This window comes from Hyaena hyaena, unplaced genomic scaffold, assembly GCF_003009895.1.
Source record: "Hyaena hyaena isolate Hyena2069 unplaced genomic scaffold, ASM300989v1 scaffold_682, whole genome shotgun sequence".
Lineage (NCBI taxonomy): Eukaryota > Metazoa > Chordata > Mammalia > Carnivora > Hyaenidae > Hyaena > Hyaena hyaena.
In genome coordinates this window covers 858,061-878,760 of record NW_024081315.1, presented here as the reverse complement: position 1 = coordinate 878,760, position 20,700 = coordinate 858,061, and the positions used below count along the sequence as shown (strand labels likewise).

At 47.8% G+C, this 20,700-nt stretch overlaps 1 protein-coding gene across 2 annotated transcripts in view; it reads left to right on the top strand.

The window, feature by feature from the left end:
* PTK2B (protein tyrosine kinase 2 beta) overlaps positions 1 to 20,700 on the top strand; it is a 131,660-nt gene that overhangs the window by 101,153 nt on the left and 9,807 nt on the right. Inside the window, exons 6-24 of one of the 2 annotated variants that reach the window (XM_039217355.1) lie at positions 1,463 to 1,525; positions 1,735 to 1,789; positions 2,234 to 2,374; positions 2,779 to 2,853; positions 3,467 to 3,568; positions 4,287 to 4,404; positions 4,967 to 5,006; positions 5,412 to 5,458; positions 6,326 to 6,376; positions 6,846 to 6,943; positions 7,714 to 7,798; positions 8,038 to 8,138; positions 8,389 to 8,504; positions 10,246 to 10,346; positions 10,797 to 10,886; positions 11,774 to 11,978; positions 14,568 to 14,676; positions 15,889 to 15,954; positions 17,222 to 17,347. In XM_039217355.1, coding sequence (XP_039073286.1) covers positions 1,463 to 1,525; positions 1,735 to 1,789; positions 2,234 to 2,374; positions 2,779 to 2,853; positions 3,467 to 3,568; positions 4,287 to 4,404; positions 4,967 to 5,006; positions 5,412 to 5,458; positions 6,326 to 6,376; positions 6,846 to 6,943; positions 7,714 to 7,798; positions 8,038 to 8,138; positions 8,389 to 8,504; positions 10,246 to 10,346; positions 10,797 to 10,886; positions 11,774 to 11,978; positions 14,568 to 14,676; positions 15,889 to 15,954; positions 17,222 to 17,347 — 1,789 coding nt within the window. The remainder of the gene's footprint in view (positions 1 to 1,462; positions 1,526 to 1,734; positions 1,790 to 2,233; positions 2,375 to 2,778; positions 2,854 to 3,466; positions 3,569 to 4,286; positions 4,405 to 4,966; positions 5,007 to 5,411; positions 5,459 to 6,325; positions 6,377 to 6,845; positions 6,944 to 7,713; positions 7,799 to 8,037; positions 8,139 to 8,388; positions 8,505 to 10,245; positions 10,347 to 10,796; positions 10,887 to 11,773; positions 11,979 to 14,567; positions 14,677 to 15,888; positions 15,955 to 17,221; positions 17,348 to 20,700) is intronic. The other variant, XM_039217356.1, reaches the window with a different exon arrangement.

Below are 20,700 nucleotides of genomic sequence, written 5' to 3'. Positions count from 1 at the left end.
CCGACAAGTGCCCTCCTCCATGCCCATCACCCCCCTTTTCCTCACCCCCACCCCCATCAGCTCTCAGTTTGTTCTCAGCATAGACCCTTAAATTTATTTTTGAGAGAGAGAGAGAGAGAGCGAGCTAGCACAGGTGGAGGAAGGGCAGAGGGTTAGGGGGAAAGAGGACCTGAAGTGAGTTCTGCGTTGGACAGCAACAAGCTAGATACAGGGCTTGAACTCACAGACCAAACCCTGAGATCATGACCTGAGCAAAATCCGTGCCAACTGAGCCACCCAAGCACCCCTGCCTCAGAAAACTTTCTAAAGTTGCCATGATTGGCTGTGTGAAAATTTGGGATCTTAACCATTAGCACCTTCAGGTAGAAGTAGGAGGAGGATGACCTTACATTCAGGGGAGAATCCTGGATAGGCTCTTCTCATCATACAACTGAATATCATTGCTTTAACTAGTCGTTTGGTTTCCAAAGTACAGGTCTGTTTTAATCAACTGACACACTCCTCCAGGATATGCTATCCTACTCTATCAGATACTCTCTAGAGAGAGAAGTGGGTCAGAAAAGAACATTCTTCCTAGATTCCCGAGTTCTCTCCTTAGATCAACGTCCCAGGGTTTCTCCATCTCAACAATACGGACATTTGGGACTACATAATTCTTTGTTTGGAGGGTTATTCTGTGACTGGCAAGATATTTAACAACATCCCTGGGGCGCCTGGATGGCTCAGTTGGTTAAGCGTCTGACTTCGGCTCCGGTCATGATCTCATGGTTTGTGGTTTCGAGCCCCGCGTCGGGCTCTGTGCTGACAGCTCAGAACCTGGAGCCTGCTTCAGATTCTGTGTCTCCCTCTCTCTCTGACCCTCCCCTGCTCTCACACACCCACACTCTCTCTCTCAGAAATAAATAAAACATTAAACAAACAACAACAACAACAACATCCCTGTCCTCTACACACTAGATGCTGGTGGGACCACTCTCCTTCCAACCAGATTGATGACCAAAGATTTCCAGACATTGCCAAAATGTTTCCAGGCTGGAGAGTGAGGTGTAAAATTGCCCCTGGTTGAGAACCACTGAATTAGCACTTTAGAGGGTCATTTATATACTCAGCCACTAAATGCTAGACCCTCAATCCATGTTGGCTGCCTTGGGTCATTTTTTTAGAGGCCAAAGGTAGAACTACCATCTTTCTCCTTTTCCCAACAACTGGGAAGTCCCAGAGCTGGGCCTCCCAAAGCAGAGGGCTACAGTCCTTCCTAGGAGTGAAATTTGTGGGTTTTCCTTTTCTTCATGGTTTTGTAAATATCAAAGTTTTTGACTCTTCTAATGCTCTCCCTTCCATTGGTTACTACATTTGGCAGGGGGAAGGGAGCTTCTAGACCAATGTGTGGCTTTGGGTCACTCAACTCTGATGGCCTTGTTCTCCAACCATCAACTTCTCCACGACTTCTCTCTCTCTCCAGGCGGTTCTTCAAGGACATGCCCCACAATGCACTTGACAAAAAGTCCAACTTCGAGTTCCTGGAGTAAGTCCTGAAACTTGCCCTTGCCTCTCCTCCCTTCCTTCCCCACTGCCCTGCTTCTACTTGCTCCCTATCTTGTTCGTCCCCATACCAAAGCCAAGTAGGACCCATCTCCCTGGTCATCAATCCATCATGACTCTTCCTGATTGGTCTGAAGTCCTGGGTTGGGGGTAAGGGGGAGTCAAATGCCACTTTGTCTTCCCCTCTTTCAGGAAAGAAGTAGGGCTGGACCTGTTTTTCCCAAAGCAGATGCAGGAGAACTTAAAGGTGAGGAAACCACTGGGTAGGGTGCCCAGAGAGAACCCCTTTGTGCTGGTCTCTATGACTGGAGCCCAATGGCATTGGGCTAGAGATACTTGAGAAATCTGGGGTATCTAGTGTCTTGGCCCATTTGGACATAGCACCACTAAAAGCATCCAGTGAGCCTTTTCTGTGACTGGAAATTAGGAAACCTGCCTCCAGTTCCACATCAGAGGCCAATTATCTTTGTGGCCTGTGGATGCTACCTCCCATGCCTTCATCCCAGGACTGTGGTGAGCCTCCCTGGAGACAGTAGGTGTGTGCTTTAGTAAATAGATGGCTGGCTACTGCTCTCATGGCAAAGGCCTCAGGACCATCCTATAGTAGCAGACAGGCTTTTGGTGACATTGGGGAAGGAATCAGTGCTTGGAGGAGCAGGGCCAGCTTACCACTGACCATCTCCACCCCCAGCCCAAGCAGTTCCGGAAGATGATCCAGCAGACCTTCCAGCAGTATGCCTCGCTCAGGGAGGAAGAGTGCGTCATGAAGTTCTTCAACACCCTTGCGGGCTTTGCCAACATCGACCAGGAGACCTATCGCTGTGAACTCATTGTAATGACACGTCCTCTTTATTCTCTCCCTGACCCAAATTCCATGCCTCTAGGAATGTGGCCGATGTGAGGGGCCCAAGAAGGAACATGTTGGCTCATAGCGACACACACAGACAAAGATCCTTGAGCAGCTGACATGCCCTAAAATGCAACTAATGTTAAACTACTTGCCTGAGGAACAGAACTGAAATCTTGGCTACAAATCTGGGTAGTAGGGAGAGTAGGCAGAGTATGGGGAGGAGGGGAATCTGTATGGTAAGGTTTTGAGATCGAAGGAGCTAGAGGGTCTAGGAGACGAGTGGCTGGCCTATGTCTATATTAGTGAGCTTCCCCCCCAGCCCCAAGTTTCTGAAATGTGAGGGAGACAGGACTGAAGCAACAGTTCTCTCTCCTCTTTTATTCCAGCAAGGATGGAACATTACTGTGGACTTGGTCATCGGCCCGAAGGGCATCCGTCAGCTGACAAGTCAAGATGCAAAGGTAGAGAGAGACTGGGGGCAGGTTGTACCCATCCCTAGAGGGGTCTCCCCCTCTCTGCTGCCCCCTTCCTTGTCCTGGTTACCAGTTGTCCCTGCCCCTTGCTGAGAGCAGAGAGGCCCTTGGTTTGAGTAGCTGTAGAGAGAGTGTTTGGGACATGGAGCAGATGGTTCTTTAGTTCCCCATGACTATCCTCTGCATGGAGGCTGAGTGGCACAGGTGGTGTGTATGTGGGGGTGGGGTGGGGGAGATGAGACACTATCACTGTTCTTCTGGCTCAGATAAAAGAGTTGATCTTGCAATGGCAAAATGGGACAATCATTCCATGGGAGACAGGAGACCCGGGTCCAGTCCTGGCTCTATCACCAACTTGGCATATGAGTGTGAGCAAGTCCTAGCTTTCTAGACTCCTTTTTCTTCTGCAAAGTGAGGAGTTTAGACCAGAAGATCCTTTCAGCCTTAATAGTCTTTGATTCTCTTTCCACATCCATGGAGAGACTCATGGAGAGACTGGAGAGACTCGCAGGACCTCCCTGTGGCTCCTCCCCCGACACTGACCAATCTTCATGGCTTGATCCCAGGAGTGGGATGGTCTGAAGGGCCCCCTTTCTTACAGCCCACCTGCCTGGCTGAATTCAAGCAGATCAGGTCCATCAGGTGCCTGCCACTGGAGGAGGGCCAGGCGGTACTGCAGTTGGGCATCGAAGGCGCCCCCCAGGTGAGCATCTCTGGGCACCGAGAAGCTCTGAAACAAGGGGATGCAGCTACAGGTTGGGGTTTCTTGCTCAGGCCAGCCTGGTTTCTGAGACCTCACTAAGAAAATGCACCCATTTCTCAGACGATGTACCAGGTTGACAATAAAATTATAAGGGAGATGTATCAGGAAGCAAAGCTGTTTAAAAATGTTGAGAAATAAGGTGGAGGAGTTTAGGGTGGACGAAGTGGCTGGAAGTCAAGTTACAAATCAGAGATCTAACTTTGAACAAGTGAATGAAGACTCAGTAACAAGACCTCTGGGAACCTGGGCTTTTTGTGGGTAGAATAATCAGAGAGAACTCAAAATGCAAACTGATTGTCTATCTCTCCTTTCATCTGACTGTCCCCTGTCCCACTCCCTCTTCTCCTAGTTTCTGCTCTTACCTATTGAGCACCTGCTGGGTACAAGGCATTATGCTACGCACTTCGAGACCAAAATAAGTCCTAGCAAAACTGGCCTTCCTAGGGTTTAATGTTTTCAGTCGGGAGGGGTGACAGGAGTGCCCCCTGGTGGGCATGGGGAATGGAAGCCCCCGGATATGTGCTGATGGATTCTGGACAGGGGATGGATTGGTGGCATCACCTGCTCCTTCTGAGTGTGCAGTTTCTTCTTCAGTCCTGTGGGGCAGACTCTAGCCAAGGCTCTTGAGTCTCATCCTTGGCTGGTCTCTTCTCTGCAGTCCTTGTCCATCAAAACCTCCTCTCTGGCAGAGGCCGAGAACATGGCTGACCTGGTGGATGGTTACTGCCGGCTGCAGGGGGAGCACAAAGGCTCTCTCATCATTCATCCCAAGAAAGGTGAGTTTCCACTTAAAGGCATACTGGCCCAATGGGTTGATGTGGCACAAGCCCCCAGTGGCAGAGGGAGAGAAGCTAAGCCATTGACCAATATATGAACAAAGAGGCTTTGGAAGTGTGAGGAGGGTGCTCACCCAGCCCTTCTGGATACTCCCTGTGGACCCATCCTGGGTCCTTAGCTTCAGGCCCTGGCCAAAGGCAGCTTAGGGAGATGGCATCTGGAACAGAGATGTTTGTGGCCCCAGGAAGATCAAAGCTAGTGCTAGAACATAACTTGTCCCTCCTGTGTAGATGTGTCTATTCTGGATTATGAATCAGGGGTCCAAGTTGGAACATGTGGGTGGTGGCAGAAGGAAGCCTGAGAATTTCTTTTACTAAGAGGATTCTAATTCAGGCCTAAGGCCTACTTAGCTTCCGCTCTGGCTTTCAGAGGATACAGAGGATACAGAATGGTGGGAAGGGGTCTCCCTTATGTTGGCTCATAGAAGCAGTGAGGTCAGCCATCCATCTAAGGACCCTGTGTCCCTGGCTCCAGCACCCCCTCTTTCTGCCCTCTCCCCAGATGGTGAGAAGCGGAACAGCCTGCCCCAGATCCCCGTGCTGTGAGTATAATGGAAAGGCAGCCTGTGTATTCCTGGAGAAAGCAGAACAAATAGGAAACCCCCTCCACCCCATGGTTTCTGGTTTCCAGGCCCTAGGGGAGAATGCTGGAACCCCAGCATGTCAGAAGTGGCGGTTTCTCACTAGTAAATTTCACCCTGTAAGTTCTTGCAGGGATAGTCCCATGTCCTAATGCCACCTGGCATCATCTTAGGGAGAATTGCTGCTGTCCTCTGGCAGCCCAGGCCATGCTACCAGCCTGGTGTCATTAGGCTGCTCCTGCCAGCAGGCAGGGGACACAGTGTGGCTGGCCTCTAGAGGGGCAGTCGGGAGAGTTTGGGCCGCCCTGGGGCTCATTGTCAGACTCTGAGTTCACTGGGCTCCTGCCCTCTCATCTCCTCCTACAGAAACCTGGAGGCACAGCGGCCCCACCTCTCAGAGAGCTGCAGCATAGGTAAGCTGCCCATCTGCTATTCTCTGCCTCTGCCTGGAGCCTCCCTTCTGCCTACTCTTGTGACATTGTCAAGGATTCCCTCCAAGCTCCAGAGAAACAGACTTCCCCGTGACTTCTCAATGATGGTTTCAAATGTCATGAATCACAATAGCTAACGTGTATTCAACAGTTAGTACATGGCACCATGTTTGTCTTGTCTTGGGCTGCCATATTCAACACCACAGCCTGTGGGACTTTCACAACAGACATGTATTACTCACAGTTCTGGAGACTGGAAGTTTAAGATCAAAGTAGCAGCAAGGCTAGGTCCTGGTGAGAACTGTCTTCCTGGCATGTGGACGGCCACCTTCTCCTATCCTCATATGGTGGATAGATGGAGATCTCTGGTCTCTCTTCTTCTTCTTATCGGAGAAGTAATCTCACCATGGGGGTGCCATATTCCTGACACCCCCAAAAGCCCCACCTCCAAATACCTTCACATTGGGGGTCAGGGCTTCAATATATGAATTTGGGAGGAATACATTCAGTACCTAATAGTGTTAAATATATAATAGGTATTATTTTATTGATCTTTATGACATTCCCCAGAAACATTCATTTCACAGAAAGAAAAACTGAGATTAAGGGAGACTGAGTAACTTGCCCTGAATGATGCAACCTTGCAGCAGTGTGCAGAGTCTCAAGTCAAGGTGCCCTAGGTTCTGTGGCCATGATGAAACCTAGGACAGGAGCCCCAGTTCTTGCCTGGCTCCCCTCCCCTCCTGGGGATGTCAGCCTTGGTTTTGCTGGCCTGCGTGGGAGCCTGATGCCTGGTGGTGCCTGCTGAGGGTGTCTTACATGTAGAATGTTCTCTTTCTGTCATTCCAGAATCAGACATCTATGCGGAGATTCCTGATGAGACCCTACGAAGGCCCGGAGGTAGATCTCTGACCCTACCACAATGGCCACAGCCAGGGTCCTATGAAGTGACATTATGGGGACACCACGGGGGACTTTCTTTCCTTCCTTCATCTTTTCCCATGTGTGTTTCAGACAGGGACAAACCTGAATGAAACACCTTTGATTTGAAAGCTGAGATTTTATTCCCACACCATTGACCTTTTATGTGCCTGTGATGTGTGGGGGGATCCTAAGAGTGAATATGGGACCTGGCCTTCAGAGGGAACAGGGTGATATTGGCTTTTCCCCCGGTCAGAGACAATGGAACCATCTAGAACTCCTTTCCCAGGCCAACCTCTGGATCTGAGCTGAGATGTTGTTGAGGGGTCTGGCAATGCCTGGGCAGAAAGGGAGCAGAGCCTGGCCTTGGGGGCTGCAAATATTCAGACTCCTATGGGCACCAGCAGTTTCTGTGCCCTGAGACCATCTGCTGTCTCCATCTGTGCAGGCCCACAGTATGGTGTCACACGGGATGATGTAGTTCTGAATCGGATTCTTGGTGAAGGCTTTTTTGGGGAGGTCTACGAAGGTGTCTACACAAATCATGTAAGTTCCAGACTCTTTTCTGACACTCCCTTCCCACTTTTCCATAGGACGAAAGGGGAAGTCAGCTATTCTGAGGTTGGAGCAGCCACCATGATGTGTGGCTCTTCACCTACTTGGCATTTGCAGTATTTCTGAAATCCCTAGGGAGTGCTGGAAGCAGAGTCATTTCCCAGAAGGATAGTAATCCCAGGGAGCAAAATGGAAGCAGGACCTGGGGAAGGGTTGGCTGAACCTTGGCGGGCAAGAACTCGGGGAGGTGTGAGAAAACTCAGCTCTGAGAAGAGGAAGAGTAGTATCTAAGGGAGGGGCTGGTGGGGCTGGACACTGCAGAAAGAGTAGAGCCCAGGGAAGGAGGAAGCAGAAATGTAAAAGCCAACAACAAAGAGAGAGAAAGAGGTCACACGCTTTGCATGTGATCCACACAGGCCCACTAACATGGAACAGAGCACAGGCCCTTGCCTCAGTGTCCTCATCTGGACAGCCAGAGGCTCAAGTCTCAAAGGTTCTCTCTGGTCCTGACATACCCTGATCAAGAAGTGAGGAAATCAGGAGTGGGAGAGGAGTGGAGAGAGAGTTGGGGGAAGAAGGAGGAAAGGGAAGGCTGTGCCTTGCAGAGCCCCGGAGGCCCAGATGCTGTCTGTCTTCCCTCAGCTGTCAGTCAAGTTTGTGGGATAACCATGGCAGTGCCAGCAAGGGGACATTTTCTTCTGAGCCCTGGGCTGGCCCAGAAGCAGATGTAAGGGGCAGCTCTGAACAGACTTTCATTGCAGAAAGGGGAGAAAATCAATGTAGCTGTAAAGACCTGCAAGAAAGACTGCACTTTGGACAACAAGGAGAAGTTCATGAGTGAGGCAGGTAGGCATGCCCTGGGGAGTGACTCAGCCCTGTTCATGAGAAAAGTCCCCTGGGACCACACAGACCTGCAGGATGGGAGAGGAGCCTGGAAGCTGGAATGGGGAAGGGTATGAACAGTGCGGGGACCTCCTCTGAGGAGGGGTCTCACTCTCTGTTTCTCCCAGTTGGGACAGCACAGTGTGTTTCTCATATTGGACCTTAGCACCCCTCTGGCTCCTCCCTCTCTCCCCCAATTTCAGTGATCATGAAGAATCTTGACCACCCGCATATTGTGAAGCTGATCGGCATCATTGAAGAGGAACCCACCTGGATCATCATGGAATTGTATCCCTATGGTGAGGTGAGCTGCAGGTGACAGGAATGGAACCCTGTGATGACAGCTGGGTCACAGTTGAGCAGGGCCTGTAGGTAGGATGCATTTCGAACATGGGCCCTAAGCTCCCAGCCTCTTGCCCTTTGTATTTAGGTGAAACAACCCAGAGATCATTTGTAGAGGAAGTTTCTGGAACATCTTGCCAACCTAGGTTTGCCCGGGGAGGGCTTGGAGGCTGCCTGCTGGGGTCTTGACAGCACCTTCCCTCTTCCTACAGCTGGGCCACTACCTAGAGCGAAACAAGAACTCCCTGAAGGTGCTCACTCTTGTTCTATACTCACTGCAGATTTGCAAGGCCATGGCCTACTTGGAGAGCATCAACTGTGTCCACAGGTGGGCCTGGGGAGTAAGCTGGTCTCTTTCATCTGATCCTGGGGAGCCTGGGGTAATGCAGGGCTTCGGAATCACACAGACAGGGGTTGAAAGCCCAGCTTTGGTCCTGCTTAATGTGACAACTTAAGCATCTTCTGGGAACCCATTTCCTCATCTGCAGAGTAGAATAGTGATATGTGCCTCTCAGCATTGCTATTAAGAGTAATCTAAAGGGCTGGGCGTGTTATTGTAACTCAGTGCATCTAGGCATCTAGTCTGCTTCCCTGTGGGTTCTAGGAAATTTCTTCCCCACTTGCATGGAACTTGCTCTCTTCAGGCTCACCTGGTTGGTGACACATGGCCAGGGGGACAGGACTAGGGCAATGCCTGGAAGATCCTGAGGCCTGGGCCCTCCCCAGCCCAAGCACCTGGCCCTGCACTGGCCCCCAGCACCCCTGAGCTACCAAGTCCTAGTCTCCCTCTGACTATGGAGTAGACCCTTCTCCACCTTGTTTTGCTCCTATTTCCTGAAAAGAAGGTCCCAGCCATGAGGGATATGATCCCCTGGAGGAGACAAAGGGGGGGATGTGCTCTCAAAGCATCGGGGTAAGCAGGTGAACTCTTCAATCCAACACCATGAACGTGGGATACATGGGCTTGTGGGTGATATTATGCAAAGCAGTGTGAGGGGATATAAATATTCATTCATTCATTTGTTCCATTCACTCATTCAGCACATATGGAACTTCTATCCTGTGCCTCCAGGTGCTGTCCTCAGCTCTGGGATGAAGTTGTAATTAAACCCGACAAAAATCCCTTTCCTTGAGGAGCTGACCTCATAGCATGAGGGAAATTTCAAGATGTAAATAGTCATGGGGTGCAGGTGGTGGGATAATAGATTTGTTTCCTTTGTTTGTTTGGGTGAAGTCATCATGATTTGGAGTCAGCTTTTCAGTAATAAAGAAATGGTGGGGAATGGAGACTATCTATGAGAAGCAAACAAACAAACCAGTTTGGAGGTAGAAATGATGCCAGGAACATGAGGTAAACTGAGTCAGTGAGTGCTTCCCCAGGAAGAAGTGAGAGTTCAGCTCTGGGGTTAGGCTGCCTGGGCTGCCCCTTTTCCCTTGGTGAACCTACTGGGCCAGCTCCTTCGGCTCTCTGTGCCCCTGTCTCCCCCCATGTGCCGGGGAGGTCTGAGGGTCTCTATGTCACGACACAGAGTGTGCAAAGCGTTTGGGTGGTCATGGCTGTCCTAGTGCTCCGTGGATGGTATCTGCGCACTGCTGCTCTCAGCCATGACAAAAGCCTACAGTACTGTGGAGTTTCAGAAACAGGGTAGAATAATTGTGATCAGGAAAGTTGCTTGAAGAATCAGCAGGGTGCCCACATCCCCAGCAGAGGGGAGGATATAGCCAACAGGGCAAGCATGTGGAGCAAGTCCTAGAGACCTGAAATGGGCTTCACAATCCAGTGTGAAGGGGCCACGTGAGAAGGGGTGATGGGAGAGAAGGCCCAATAGGGAGGTGGAGGGAGGTGGTAGAGGGCCTTGTGTGTGGTGGGACCTGAGGGCCAGTCCTGCCTCCTGCCTGAGTGGGGCTTCAGCAAGATGACTCAGTGGGTCAAGGAAGGGCTGACGGATAGAAGTGGCCCTGTTCTGCTCCAAAGGCTGGGAGTCTGGCCAACACTCTTCCCCTTTCTCTCTCTGTCCACCTGTCTGTCTCTCTCTGAAACATTCTGAAACTCCACCCCTCTCTCCCAGGGACATCGCTGTGCGAAACATCCTGGTGGCCTCCCCTGAGTGTGTGAAGCTGGGAGACTTTGGCCTTTCCCGGTACATTGAGGATGAGGAATATTACAAAGGTGAGGGGACTTTGGCCTCTGCTTTGTCCCTGGAGGGGTCTCTGTAGCCAAAAATAAAATGAAAGAAGGAAAGAAGGAAAGAAGGAAAGAAGGAAAGAAAGAAAGAAAGAAAGAAAGAAAGAAAGAAAGAAAGAAAGAAAGAAAGAAAGAAAGAAAGAAAGAAAGAAAGAAAGAAAGAAAGAAAAGGAAGGGAAGGAGGGAGGGAGAGAGGGAGGAAGGAAGGAAGGAAGATAAGGGAAAAGAAGAAAAGGAAAGGAAGGGGAGAGAAGAAAAAGAGAAAGAGAAAGAAAAAGAAAAAGAAAAAGGAAAAGGAAAAGGAAAATAAAGAAGAAAGAATGAGACTACAGTTGGTGAAGTCCAGGCAGGCCAAGGGTCTCTGGAGGATTTCTGAATAATTCTGGATCTTTCTTCCCTAAATAACCCCTGTTAAACCTCTTTGCCCACCCAAAGCCTCTGTGACCCGTCTCCCCATCAAGTGGATGTCCCCTGAGTCCATCAACTTCCGCCGCTTTACAACAGCCAGTGACGTCTGGATGTTTGGTGAGTGGTGTTTCAGCAGTGTGGGAAAGGATTCTGATTCTCCCCCTAATGAGCAGGCTATGAGAGGGTGCAGGGAGGGGTCTAGACTCCCACCCCTAAGTTTCAAGTTGCTGTGACCACTGAGAAGTCTCAGAAGTAGGGGGCCAATTGTGGGTTGGGGGCCACATGGGCCAAGGGCCTGTCTGGCTAGTATTGGTTCATCCTCCTGGGAAAGACTCTTGAGGGGAGCATGCATCCACCAACCAGCCCTGGGGACTGATGTGGGGGCACCCTGGAGGGCATCCTCAAAGCCAAACTCTGAGGTTTGTTCTCAGAAGGAGGAGCAGGTAGAGGTGAGAAGACCAGGTGATAGATGGACAGCCCCTTACAGAGCACACAGCCACATAGATTATCCCTCTCAGTTCTCCACAGTCAACCCAATAAATCTTGTTATTATTATTTCCATTTTCCAGATAAGGAAACTGCGGCTCAGGCAGGCCAGGGGCTTGCCTGTGGTCATGTAGGCAGCAAGTGTTGGTGCTATGCTTCAAACCCCAGCTTTCTCATAGAGGCTTCACTTCCTTCTAGGAGAAGGACTGGTGGAATCCCAATGACATGCCTTTGACTGCCCCCTCCTCCTGGCCACACAAAACCTAATAGCTCCATGTGGACAGGGTCTAGGGAGGGGAGCCCTAGTTCACTTGCAGATGCAGGTGATTGGTTCCTTAGTGGACCACCACAATGAGCAAGACCCCAGGGATGCTAGAGGGGGAGGCTAGGGAACACTGGAGGTCCCTGGCAGGGACTGAGTGCTGATTGCCATGGGTTTCCCTGAGGAGGGTTGACTGGCCTCTCCACACATGAGTCCTCTCCAGTGCAGGTCCTGAGCCCTCTCCTCCTGCCCTCAGCTGTATGCATGTGGGAGATCCTGAGCTTTGGCAAGCAGCCCTTCTTCTGGCTGGAGAACAAGGACGTCATCGGGGTGCTCGAGAAGGGGGACCGGCTGCCCAAGCCCGACCTCTGCCCACCTGTTCTCTACACCCTCATGACTCGCTGCTGGGACTACGACCCCAGTGAGCGGCCCCGCTTCACTGAGCTCGTGTGCAACCTCAGGTGACCATGGAGAATGGGTGGGGGGCTGCAGGCACAGGGCTCCCAGAGAGCAAGTCTCCTCTAGAGCCTCTCTTAGAGGCTTACAATGTATTTACCTAAACAACATGCAGTTGGTTTCCTTGCAGCCACCTTACAGATGAGAGAATTCAGGTTCAGTGGCAGTGGTGGATGGGGCTGGGACTTGCACCAGGACCTCCCCTCTGACCAGCACAGAGCCATGTGTCCAAGTGGAATTGACTGGTGCTCCCAGCAGAAGCATGGTGCTGTGAATGTTAGAGACTGAGCAGCTTGCCAGAGGCAAGGGGAGGGAAACTGAGTTCACTGTCCAATAGGAATTCACAGACACAGCCAGCCTGGATAAGCCTCACCATCTCGATATCTCTCAACCTCAAGCACAGGGTGTTGCTCCTAGTACGTGCTCCAAAAATATTTTTTAGGTTAGAACCCAAAGTCTGAACCAGATTTTCACTGACATGCCTATGCACTTTGCAGAGATATGGGGTGTGCCCTACAGGAGGCCCAGCTTGGGCATGGGTCCCGCATTCCCAGCAGCACCCTGTGCCTCTCCTCTGCCTTTGATTGTTCCTCCCAGATAGCAGAGAAGGCAGTGATTGATTTTTGACTGTTAAGACAGTGACCCAGAGGTTGCCTCTCCCTTCTAAATAGAGCATTGGCAGCCTGGAGGTCTGATCTTTCACCTAAGAGCCATTATTCTCTGGGTACTGGAAGGTCCCTTGTGAAGGGTGCTGTCAGAGTACATTTTTAAAGGGTCCTCCTGTTTCCTTGGTGGCCTCCCTGCCAACAACTCCTCCCTGGGTGGTCTGACTTATTTTTTGGCATCCTTTAGGTCAGGGATCAGCAAACTTTTCTGTAAATGTCCAGATAGTAAATATTTTGGGCTTTGTGAGCCATATGGTCTCTGTTACAACTACTCAACTCTGCCATTATAGCTCAAAAGCAGCCATAGACAATACATAAATAAACGAGTGTAGCTGGATTTCAGTAAGACTATTTGGGGGAACTGAAATTTGAATTTTTATATAATGTTCACATGTCATGAAATTTTTTCTTTTTATTTTTTTCAATCGTTAAAAAATGTAAATACCATTCTTAGTTTGTGGCCATAAAAAATAGGTGAGGGGACTGGATTTAGCCTGTGGGCAATAGTTTGCTGGTCTCTGCATTAGGGAATCTAGTATTTCATTAACATTAAAAACACCATAGCTTTAAACATTGCAGTCAACATGCTGGCATTTTTTAGAGAAAGAAAATAGTTCCTGGAAAGTCCTTTGGGGGGAGGTAACCCAAGGGGCATGCTAAGGCAGTGGGAATAACATTGAATTTGCTTGTAGGGCGTTCCAACACAGTTTGCAAGGCTTTCAGCTTCAAAGACCTCTCTGTATCTGTCTATCCCTTTGTTGACATTCCTGATTAATTTTAGACTCATCTCTTTGGTCAAATTAGAGAAGCCAAAGTGTTCCCAGAAAAGTATTTGAAAGATGTAATTTGAAAGGGCCAAAGCTTTGGGGTGATGGGGGGGTCTTAATTCACCCTGGGGGCTTGAGAACCATGGGGAGCTATGACAGGCACTTCTCCATGAGCTGATAAGCATGCCCTATTAGAGGAACAAGGCCAGCCTCCACCATGGATGGAGTTAGGAGTAGGATTTCTGGTGTGATTGGAAGGACATCTGAAGATCCCAAGGACGCCAGGATACCAGCCCCCTCAAGCTATAGCCTGGTAGTCCTCCATTAGAGTTAAGAAGGGATTTGCTGAGTGTTTCCTAATTTGGGGGGGGGGGGTAAGAAGGGCCCTTTTAATGTCAAATTTTGAAAATTCCTCCCATAAGAATAGTTATATTTTCAGAATTTATTGATTGGCAAAATGTATTAAGCTATATAATGAATTTTTAATATAATTTATAGTACAATGCATGTACACTTGAAAATAGTACCAAATAATATATATTCAGTAGTATATAATACTTGGTACATATATGATCATATGGATTCATGGACCCCCTGTAATCATCCAGAGTCCTCTAGGATCTGTGATTCCCAAGTTGGGAAGAAACTTGATTGGGTAAGAAAGGCAAGAAGCATGTACGTATCTAACCCAAGAATGAATCCATAGCCATTTCTCATTAATACATGCCAGGAATGTGTTGGTGGGTGGTTTAATGAAACATAGGAGATGTAGAACACAGGTCTTAATGATAAAGTTGGCTGAGATATCAGAAATCTACCTAGGGGGTCAGTGCCAATAGTAAGCACAGAAAGGCAAGATGCTTGGGGAGGTAGGCGGGAGACACACTTGCACTACCCTATTGGATTGGCTCTCCAAGGACTTTTTCCCACCATTGATCCATTTATGTGATTTTCCCAACTTCACTGTTGGGAGAGCTGCCTCAGGACCATCATCCAGCCTTCTTAGAAGGGTCTCCTCAGGTCACTCTGCAAAGGAGACAGAAATGGGATCCAGTGATCCTTCTTTGGGCCTCTCCAAGCTTCTGAGGAAGGAGTACAGAGAAGAGGTCCCAGGAGCATCTTTAACTTTATTCCTCTTTATCTTTACCTGACTCCTTGGCAGTGACATTTATCAGATGGAGAAGGACATTGCTATAGAGCAGGAAAGGAATGCTCGATACCGACCTCCCAAAATCTTGGAGCCCACAGCCTACCAGGAACCCCCACCCAAGGTAAACAAACCCTGGTCTCATGGATCCTGTGAATCAAGCAGAGCTGGATCCCTGTCTAGCCCATCCTGGCCTAGGTACCTCCACCCTTTTCCTCCAGCATAAGCAGGATATACTCCAATAGTCCTCTTGGCTCTCAACCCAACTGTCCATCAGCACTGAATTCAGCCCCCATCACATGGGTGTCCTGGCAGGTGTGATCTTGAGACCTCAAGAGAGCAGACCCGTCAAAGAAAAGTTAGGGCAGGGAAACACGCTGGAAACTCTTCCCCTTGAGGGGCTAGAGCACTTTTCTTTCTTGTGTTTTTCAGGGACAAACTAGATGTCCCTGAGGGCACATAAATGGAGAGTGTCCTCCAGTTCTTATGTTCAACTTCCATGTACATGCCCTCCATGGCATCTCTGGGCTCAGAATCCAGTGCTCTGTTTGCCATGGCATTAAGTGAGTGGGTTTTGAGGGACCATGTCTATATTAGTCAGCTCAAGCTTCCATAATAAAAACCATAGAATGAGTTTGGAGGTTAGGAAGTCCACGATCAAGATGCTGGCAGATTCGTTGTGTGGTGAGGACTCTCTTCTTGACTTGCAGATGGCCACCTTCTCACTGTGTCTTCACATAGCAGAGCGAGCAAGAGCCCTGACCTTTATGACCTCATCTAACCCTAATTACCTTGCAAAGGTCCTACCTCCAAATGAGAGTTGGGGCTTCAACATAGGAATCTAGGGGAGACACAAACATTCAGTCTGTAACAAAGTCCTATCTGGTCCAGGATCTTTTCTCACTGTCCCCCTTGCCTGTCATGCTCTGCTTATTCCCTCAGTCAGGGCCCAGCTTAGTTTTCATCTCCTTCCTGAAGCCCCTGCAAGTGCCTAAGGCCTCGCTGACTTGTTACCTCTGAAAGGATGCAGCTTTTGACAGCTGATTTGACAGGTGTTCCCACATCTAAAGAAGCTACACAACAGAGATTGTAAACATTTCAATTAGTGATAGCCCCCAGGAGGACAGGAAGACTGGTTTCTTTGTACCTTCTTATCATTCAGCATATAATGGGTGCTCAATAAGTGAATGCAACTGGTTTTAATGATAACTTTGCCCCTCATGTCTCCTTCATTCTGAATAAGCCTGAAATGTGTCCAACCTAATATTTCCCTTGGTGAGCATGCTCACTCAAGGAGAAAGGCATGGACTGACTCATCTTTATGATTTCTCTCCAGCCCAGCCGACCCAAGTATAGACCCCCTCCACAAACCAACCTTCTGGCTCCCAAGCTGCAGTTCCAGGTAAACATATAACCAGAGGGCTGGGAAAGTTTGGGGCCATTACTTATCTTGAGCCTTCCTGAAATTCCATTCTTGTCTCTTTGAGGAGTAATAATTATCTGCTTGGTATATGGAAATGGCCTTCACTGACTTTTTTGGTACCCACAAGAGAATTTGAACTTCAGAGCGCAGTGATCAAAATGCAATTCTACCAGGCTATCCTCAGCTAAGACTGTCCTTAAGTCCAGTCCATATGTCTATAGTGTTTGCTGCTCTGTGTGCCTGCCTCCAGCTACCTCTCTATGCCCAAGGCCTCTCTGGCCCTCTACCCTGAAGAGAGCTTTCTGAGAAGGAATTTCAGGCAGTTGGGGAGAGTTGATATTCCTCCAGGGAATGGAGTTGCTCCCTGGGTCTCCCCTCAGAGGGTGTGAGCAGAACCCAGGTGGCCATAACTGTATCCATCTGAGCTTTCCTCATACCTCCATCATTACCAACCATGGGATCTTCCCAAGCTGTTGGTCCTTGTCTGAGAATGTCTGTCTCATGTCTCGGTCCAGCACCTCGGTTTTAGGGAGCCAAGGCCCATCTCTTTTCTTCTCTTACATTCCTCAGCTCAGAGTCACTGCTCAACAATGGAGCATCTCAACCAATAGAAACAATATCTGTTTACCTGATACTCCTTATAGAAATGTGCTGTCCTATGGTCCTATATTTCTCAAGGAAATGCTCCAGTACCAAAAAAGGACTAACCAAAAACTAATGGATAAATCTTTGTCCTGTAAAGAAAAAATCTTGATACAGAAGACAGAAGCAATATTCCTAAAAATCATCATACCTTTTTGTGTGATGTTTAAAATAATAAACACACACATGTGCGTGCGCACACACACATTTCTGTGGACTAATCATATCTCTCAGTTTGCAATGTGACTATGAAACAGAACTCTTTTCTGAAGAGTCCTAAAGCCAGAGACATGGACTCAGTAGGTCAGTTACATAGGTGGACCCCAAAGTATGCAGAGCATCATGGTGTTTGGATGCTAGATGAAAGAGAGGCCACAGTGGTGGTGCAGACTCCTAGGCAAGAGCCATATGTGTTGCCCTGCCATGTCTCCCAAACAAGACCAATGAAAAGCTCACACCATATTCTTTTTTAGCTCCTGAAGAGCAAGTCCTATTTCGCTAATGGTGTCCATTAATGTTTCTCTGTGCTCGTGTTTGTAGCAGCTAATTGTCCACCTTCTTGCCTTGTCCCTGTGCCTGGTGCTTCTTTGCTTCTCCTGAATAGGTCCCTGAGGGTCTGTGTGCCAGCTCACCTACGCTCACCAGCCCTATGGAGTATCCATCTCCTGTAAACTCGCTGCACACCCCACCTCTCCATCGGCACAATGTCTTCAAGCGCCACAGTATGCGGGTAAGAGGGCTCTGCATGCTGGGTCCTAACCCGAACTGAGGAAGCTGCTAGAGGGAGGTATCTAGGCCACCGGAAACTCCACATCCTCAGGGTCAGGAGGTGCCCTCCATGCTATAATGCACCAGTCAACCCACCAAGGGGCTCTTTGTTGCTCTCTCTTTTGCAAACAAACCAGAAGCTGGGGGCAAACCCAGCTTTGCTCCTAAGGACAACAGCTGGACCTGGACATGCCCTTGTCCATACTCTGGTGCTATGGCAATTGGTGTCAAATCTCCCCTTTCCTGAGCCCTGGGGATAGTGTGGAGATTTGTGGGCAGCTGACAACCAATCCTGATGGTGCCAGAGAATAAAAGATCCAGGAGGCTCTACCCAGTTCTGCCCTTCCTGCGTGATTGCTTCGGTTGCTAAATCTCTCCTTAGTCAATGGAAAGGCTTCCTTGTGGCTCTACTCCTGCTGCTTTTGTAAGAGTTGCTGTTGTGTAAGAAGGGGTTTGCGGGTTAGTGTGGGGCTAAGGCACCTTTCTAGTCACATCTTTGTTTTTTTTTTTTTTTTTTTTTCGAGCAAAACAAAATCAAATTTAATGGTCTTAAATGCAAAAGTAAAAACAAACAAAAAACACAAAAAAGCAAAAGAAAATTAACAGAACAGAACAACCCAAAAGTCAAGGCAGTTATGAAGAGAACTTGGGAGGGTTAATCTTTAAAACTACAAATCAAAGGGGCATTTTTTTTCTTTTCGTTCTTGTTAATAGATAACTGGCAAGGAGTAAGTACTTTTCTGCTGAGTGTTCATACGAAAGCAAAGTTTCAAAACAAAATCTGACTAAAATAGAAAAAATAACAACAACAACAACAACAAAGTCTAGCGCTCACGAGAAGGGATGCGAGAAATACAATGCTCAAATGTTTCCGGGGTCATAAAATACGCAGCAGTCTTCCGCACTCGCGCTGTGTGAGGTGCGCTGGGGGACTGGGGACACGGCAGGGCACCGCGCGTGCCTGTGTGGGGACAGAAACTCGGGATGTCCGGGAAGCGAGCCTGGAGCTAGGTCTGACTGGGGAATATACTGGAGTTTCCCTGAAACTCTTTGGTCCGTTCCCACTGGCGCCTGGGCTTTGGGAGACGTCTAGTCACATCTTTGTTATAACTGCCAATGAGGTCTTGTGGACTAGCTTCTGATTGTCAAGTCTTACTAAAAAAAAAAAAAAAAAAAAAAAGGAAAGAAAAGAATAAAACAGCTTTGTGTATAAAAGAGATGCCTACTTGCCACTTCTCACCACCTATCTTCTTCAGTGGAACTGTGATCAGCTGGCATGAATATTTGATATACTTTACTAAACTGAACCTTGATATGTGACAAAACAAACCAAATGCATTACTTTAGTTCTACTCTGTATACAAGTGTGATAACTCAGGCTCAGTATACTTGACTCTAAAAGTTTTTTGGAGGGGCACCTGGGTGGCTCAGTTTGTTAAGCAACTGACTTTGGCTTAGGTCATGATCACACAGTTCGTGGGTTTGAGCCCCTCATCAGACTCTGAGCTTATGGCTAGCTCAGAGCCTGGAGCTGCTTTGGGTCTATGTCTCCCTCTCTCTCTGACCCTCCCCTGCTCACACTGTCTCTCTCTTGCTCAGAAATAAATAAAATATTTAAAAAAATTTTTAATAGTTTATTGTCAAGTTGGTTTCCCGGTGCTCATCCCCACAAGTGCCCTCCTCCATGCCCATCACCCCCCTTCTCCTCCCCCCACCCCCATCAGTCCTCAGTTTGTTCTCAGCATTCAAGAGTGTTTCATGGTTAAAAATTTAAAAAGAAAATAAAAGTTTTTGGAAAAACTACATGTTTATTACAATAGATTTGAGCTCTGGCTTCTCTTCACATAGAATAAATCTTTCACCCTTTTATAATATATTTGAAAAATACAGGAAAGTACATTAATATGTTCTGTACTATTATTCTCAATTTAGCAAAATTTTTAAATGCATAAGATAACTTAGAATTCTAGGAAGCAAGATCTATTGTGGACTAAATTTTCCCCTGACCGAGCTCATTCTCCTCTTTTACATTAATTTAACCAATTTATATCTTAACATATACTTAACAATAATAAAACTAAATTTTTAAGCATGTCCTATAATTTAGAACACTCAGTTCCTACACCTTCCTGTCCTTGACTCTCTTCATAATTGAGTTTTAGTGAATTTTCCTTTAAAATGTGTCCTTTTAGAAAAAACTATCTTGCACATTTCTGAAGTGGCACTGCCTTTGTCTAATCCCTGCTTCACCATAAGGAGTTTTTTCAGTTTCATAAAGACAGACTACGCAGCAGGGGGAAAAAAAAGACCTTTGTGTCAGGGATTTGGATGTATTTGCCACACGGAGTCTGCCTAAGAGAATATAATGAACATTTCTTTAAGTACACAAAAAAAGTAAAAAATAAAAATCAATTTTATGGTATACATCAAAAATATTGAGAAAACCTTTTTCAGGTAAAATGCTGGAAAGGTGTAACAGGCTTCCTGTAAAGCATTTGAAAGCATTTAACAACAATCAGAGATGGTTTTCCCACAAAAACAATTTTTCTCCTGACTGGCTCTATTGCCTTACTCTTGGAATCTGGGATTCCACACCAGAGTCAGGATGGCACTGAAGTCCTCATAATTGAGGTTTAAATTAATAATAATTCAATAAACTACCTTGTGCGGGACCAGTTAGCCAGGCACTGTCCTAGGTGCTGAAGGAAGAATGAAGGCCTCTGCCTTCAGTGAGCTTAAAGGTGGCCAGAAGGAATAGGGGAGGTGCATGCACACTTACCTGTATGTAATGCAGCTATAAAGTTGGGAATAGCACACAGAGGTAATGCAAAGCTGCAGTAGGAGTTCGAAGAGAAGAACAGCTTCCAGCTTCTTTTTTTTCAGCTGGACCTTGAAGGATGAGGAAGATTTGGACAGGATGAAACTGGGATATGGGGGATGAAAGAGGAATCAATCAGTAAGAGCCAAGACTGAGTTATGGGAAGTCACAGGGCAAGTGCAGGAGCATTTGGCTAGAACATAAGAGGATGAATTTGGATATGGAAATAAGACTGGCAATATGGGGGGTGGGTAGCCAAAATATGGAAGGACTCACAGCTTGTGAGAGTCACTTTAAGGTACCACCAGAACCTGATTCCTTTTAAAAGTGACCAGCAATGTAAGTATCTATTGCCTGATAAGAATATCAGCGGTACTGTGCAGACAAGTAAGCTGTAAAGTGGTTAATTTTTAAAAATCTAATGTTCACCTTGAGTTTTATTATGAAATTATAAGACATAGGAAAAACATTTCCAATATGTGTTAAAATATTTGATG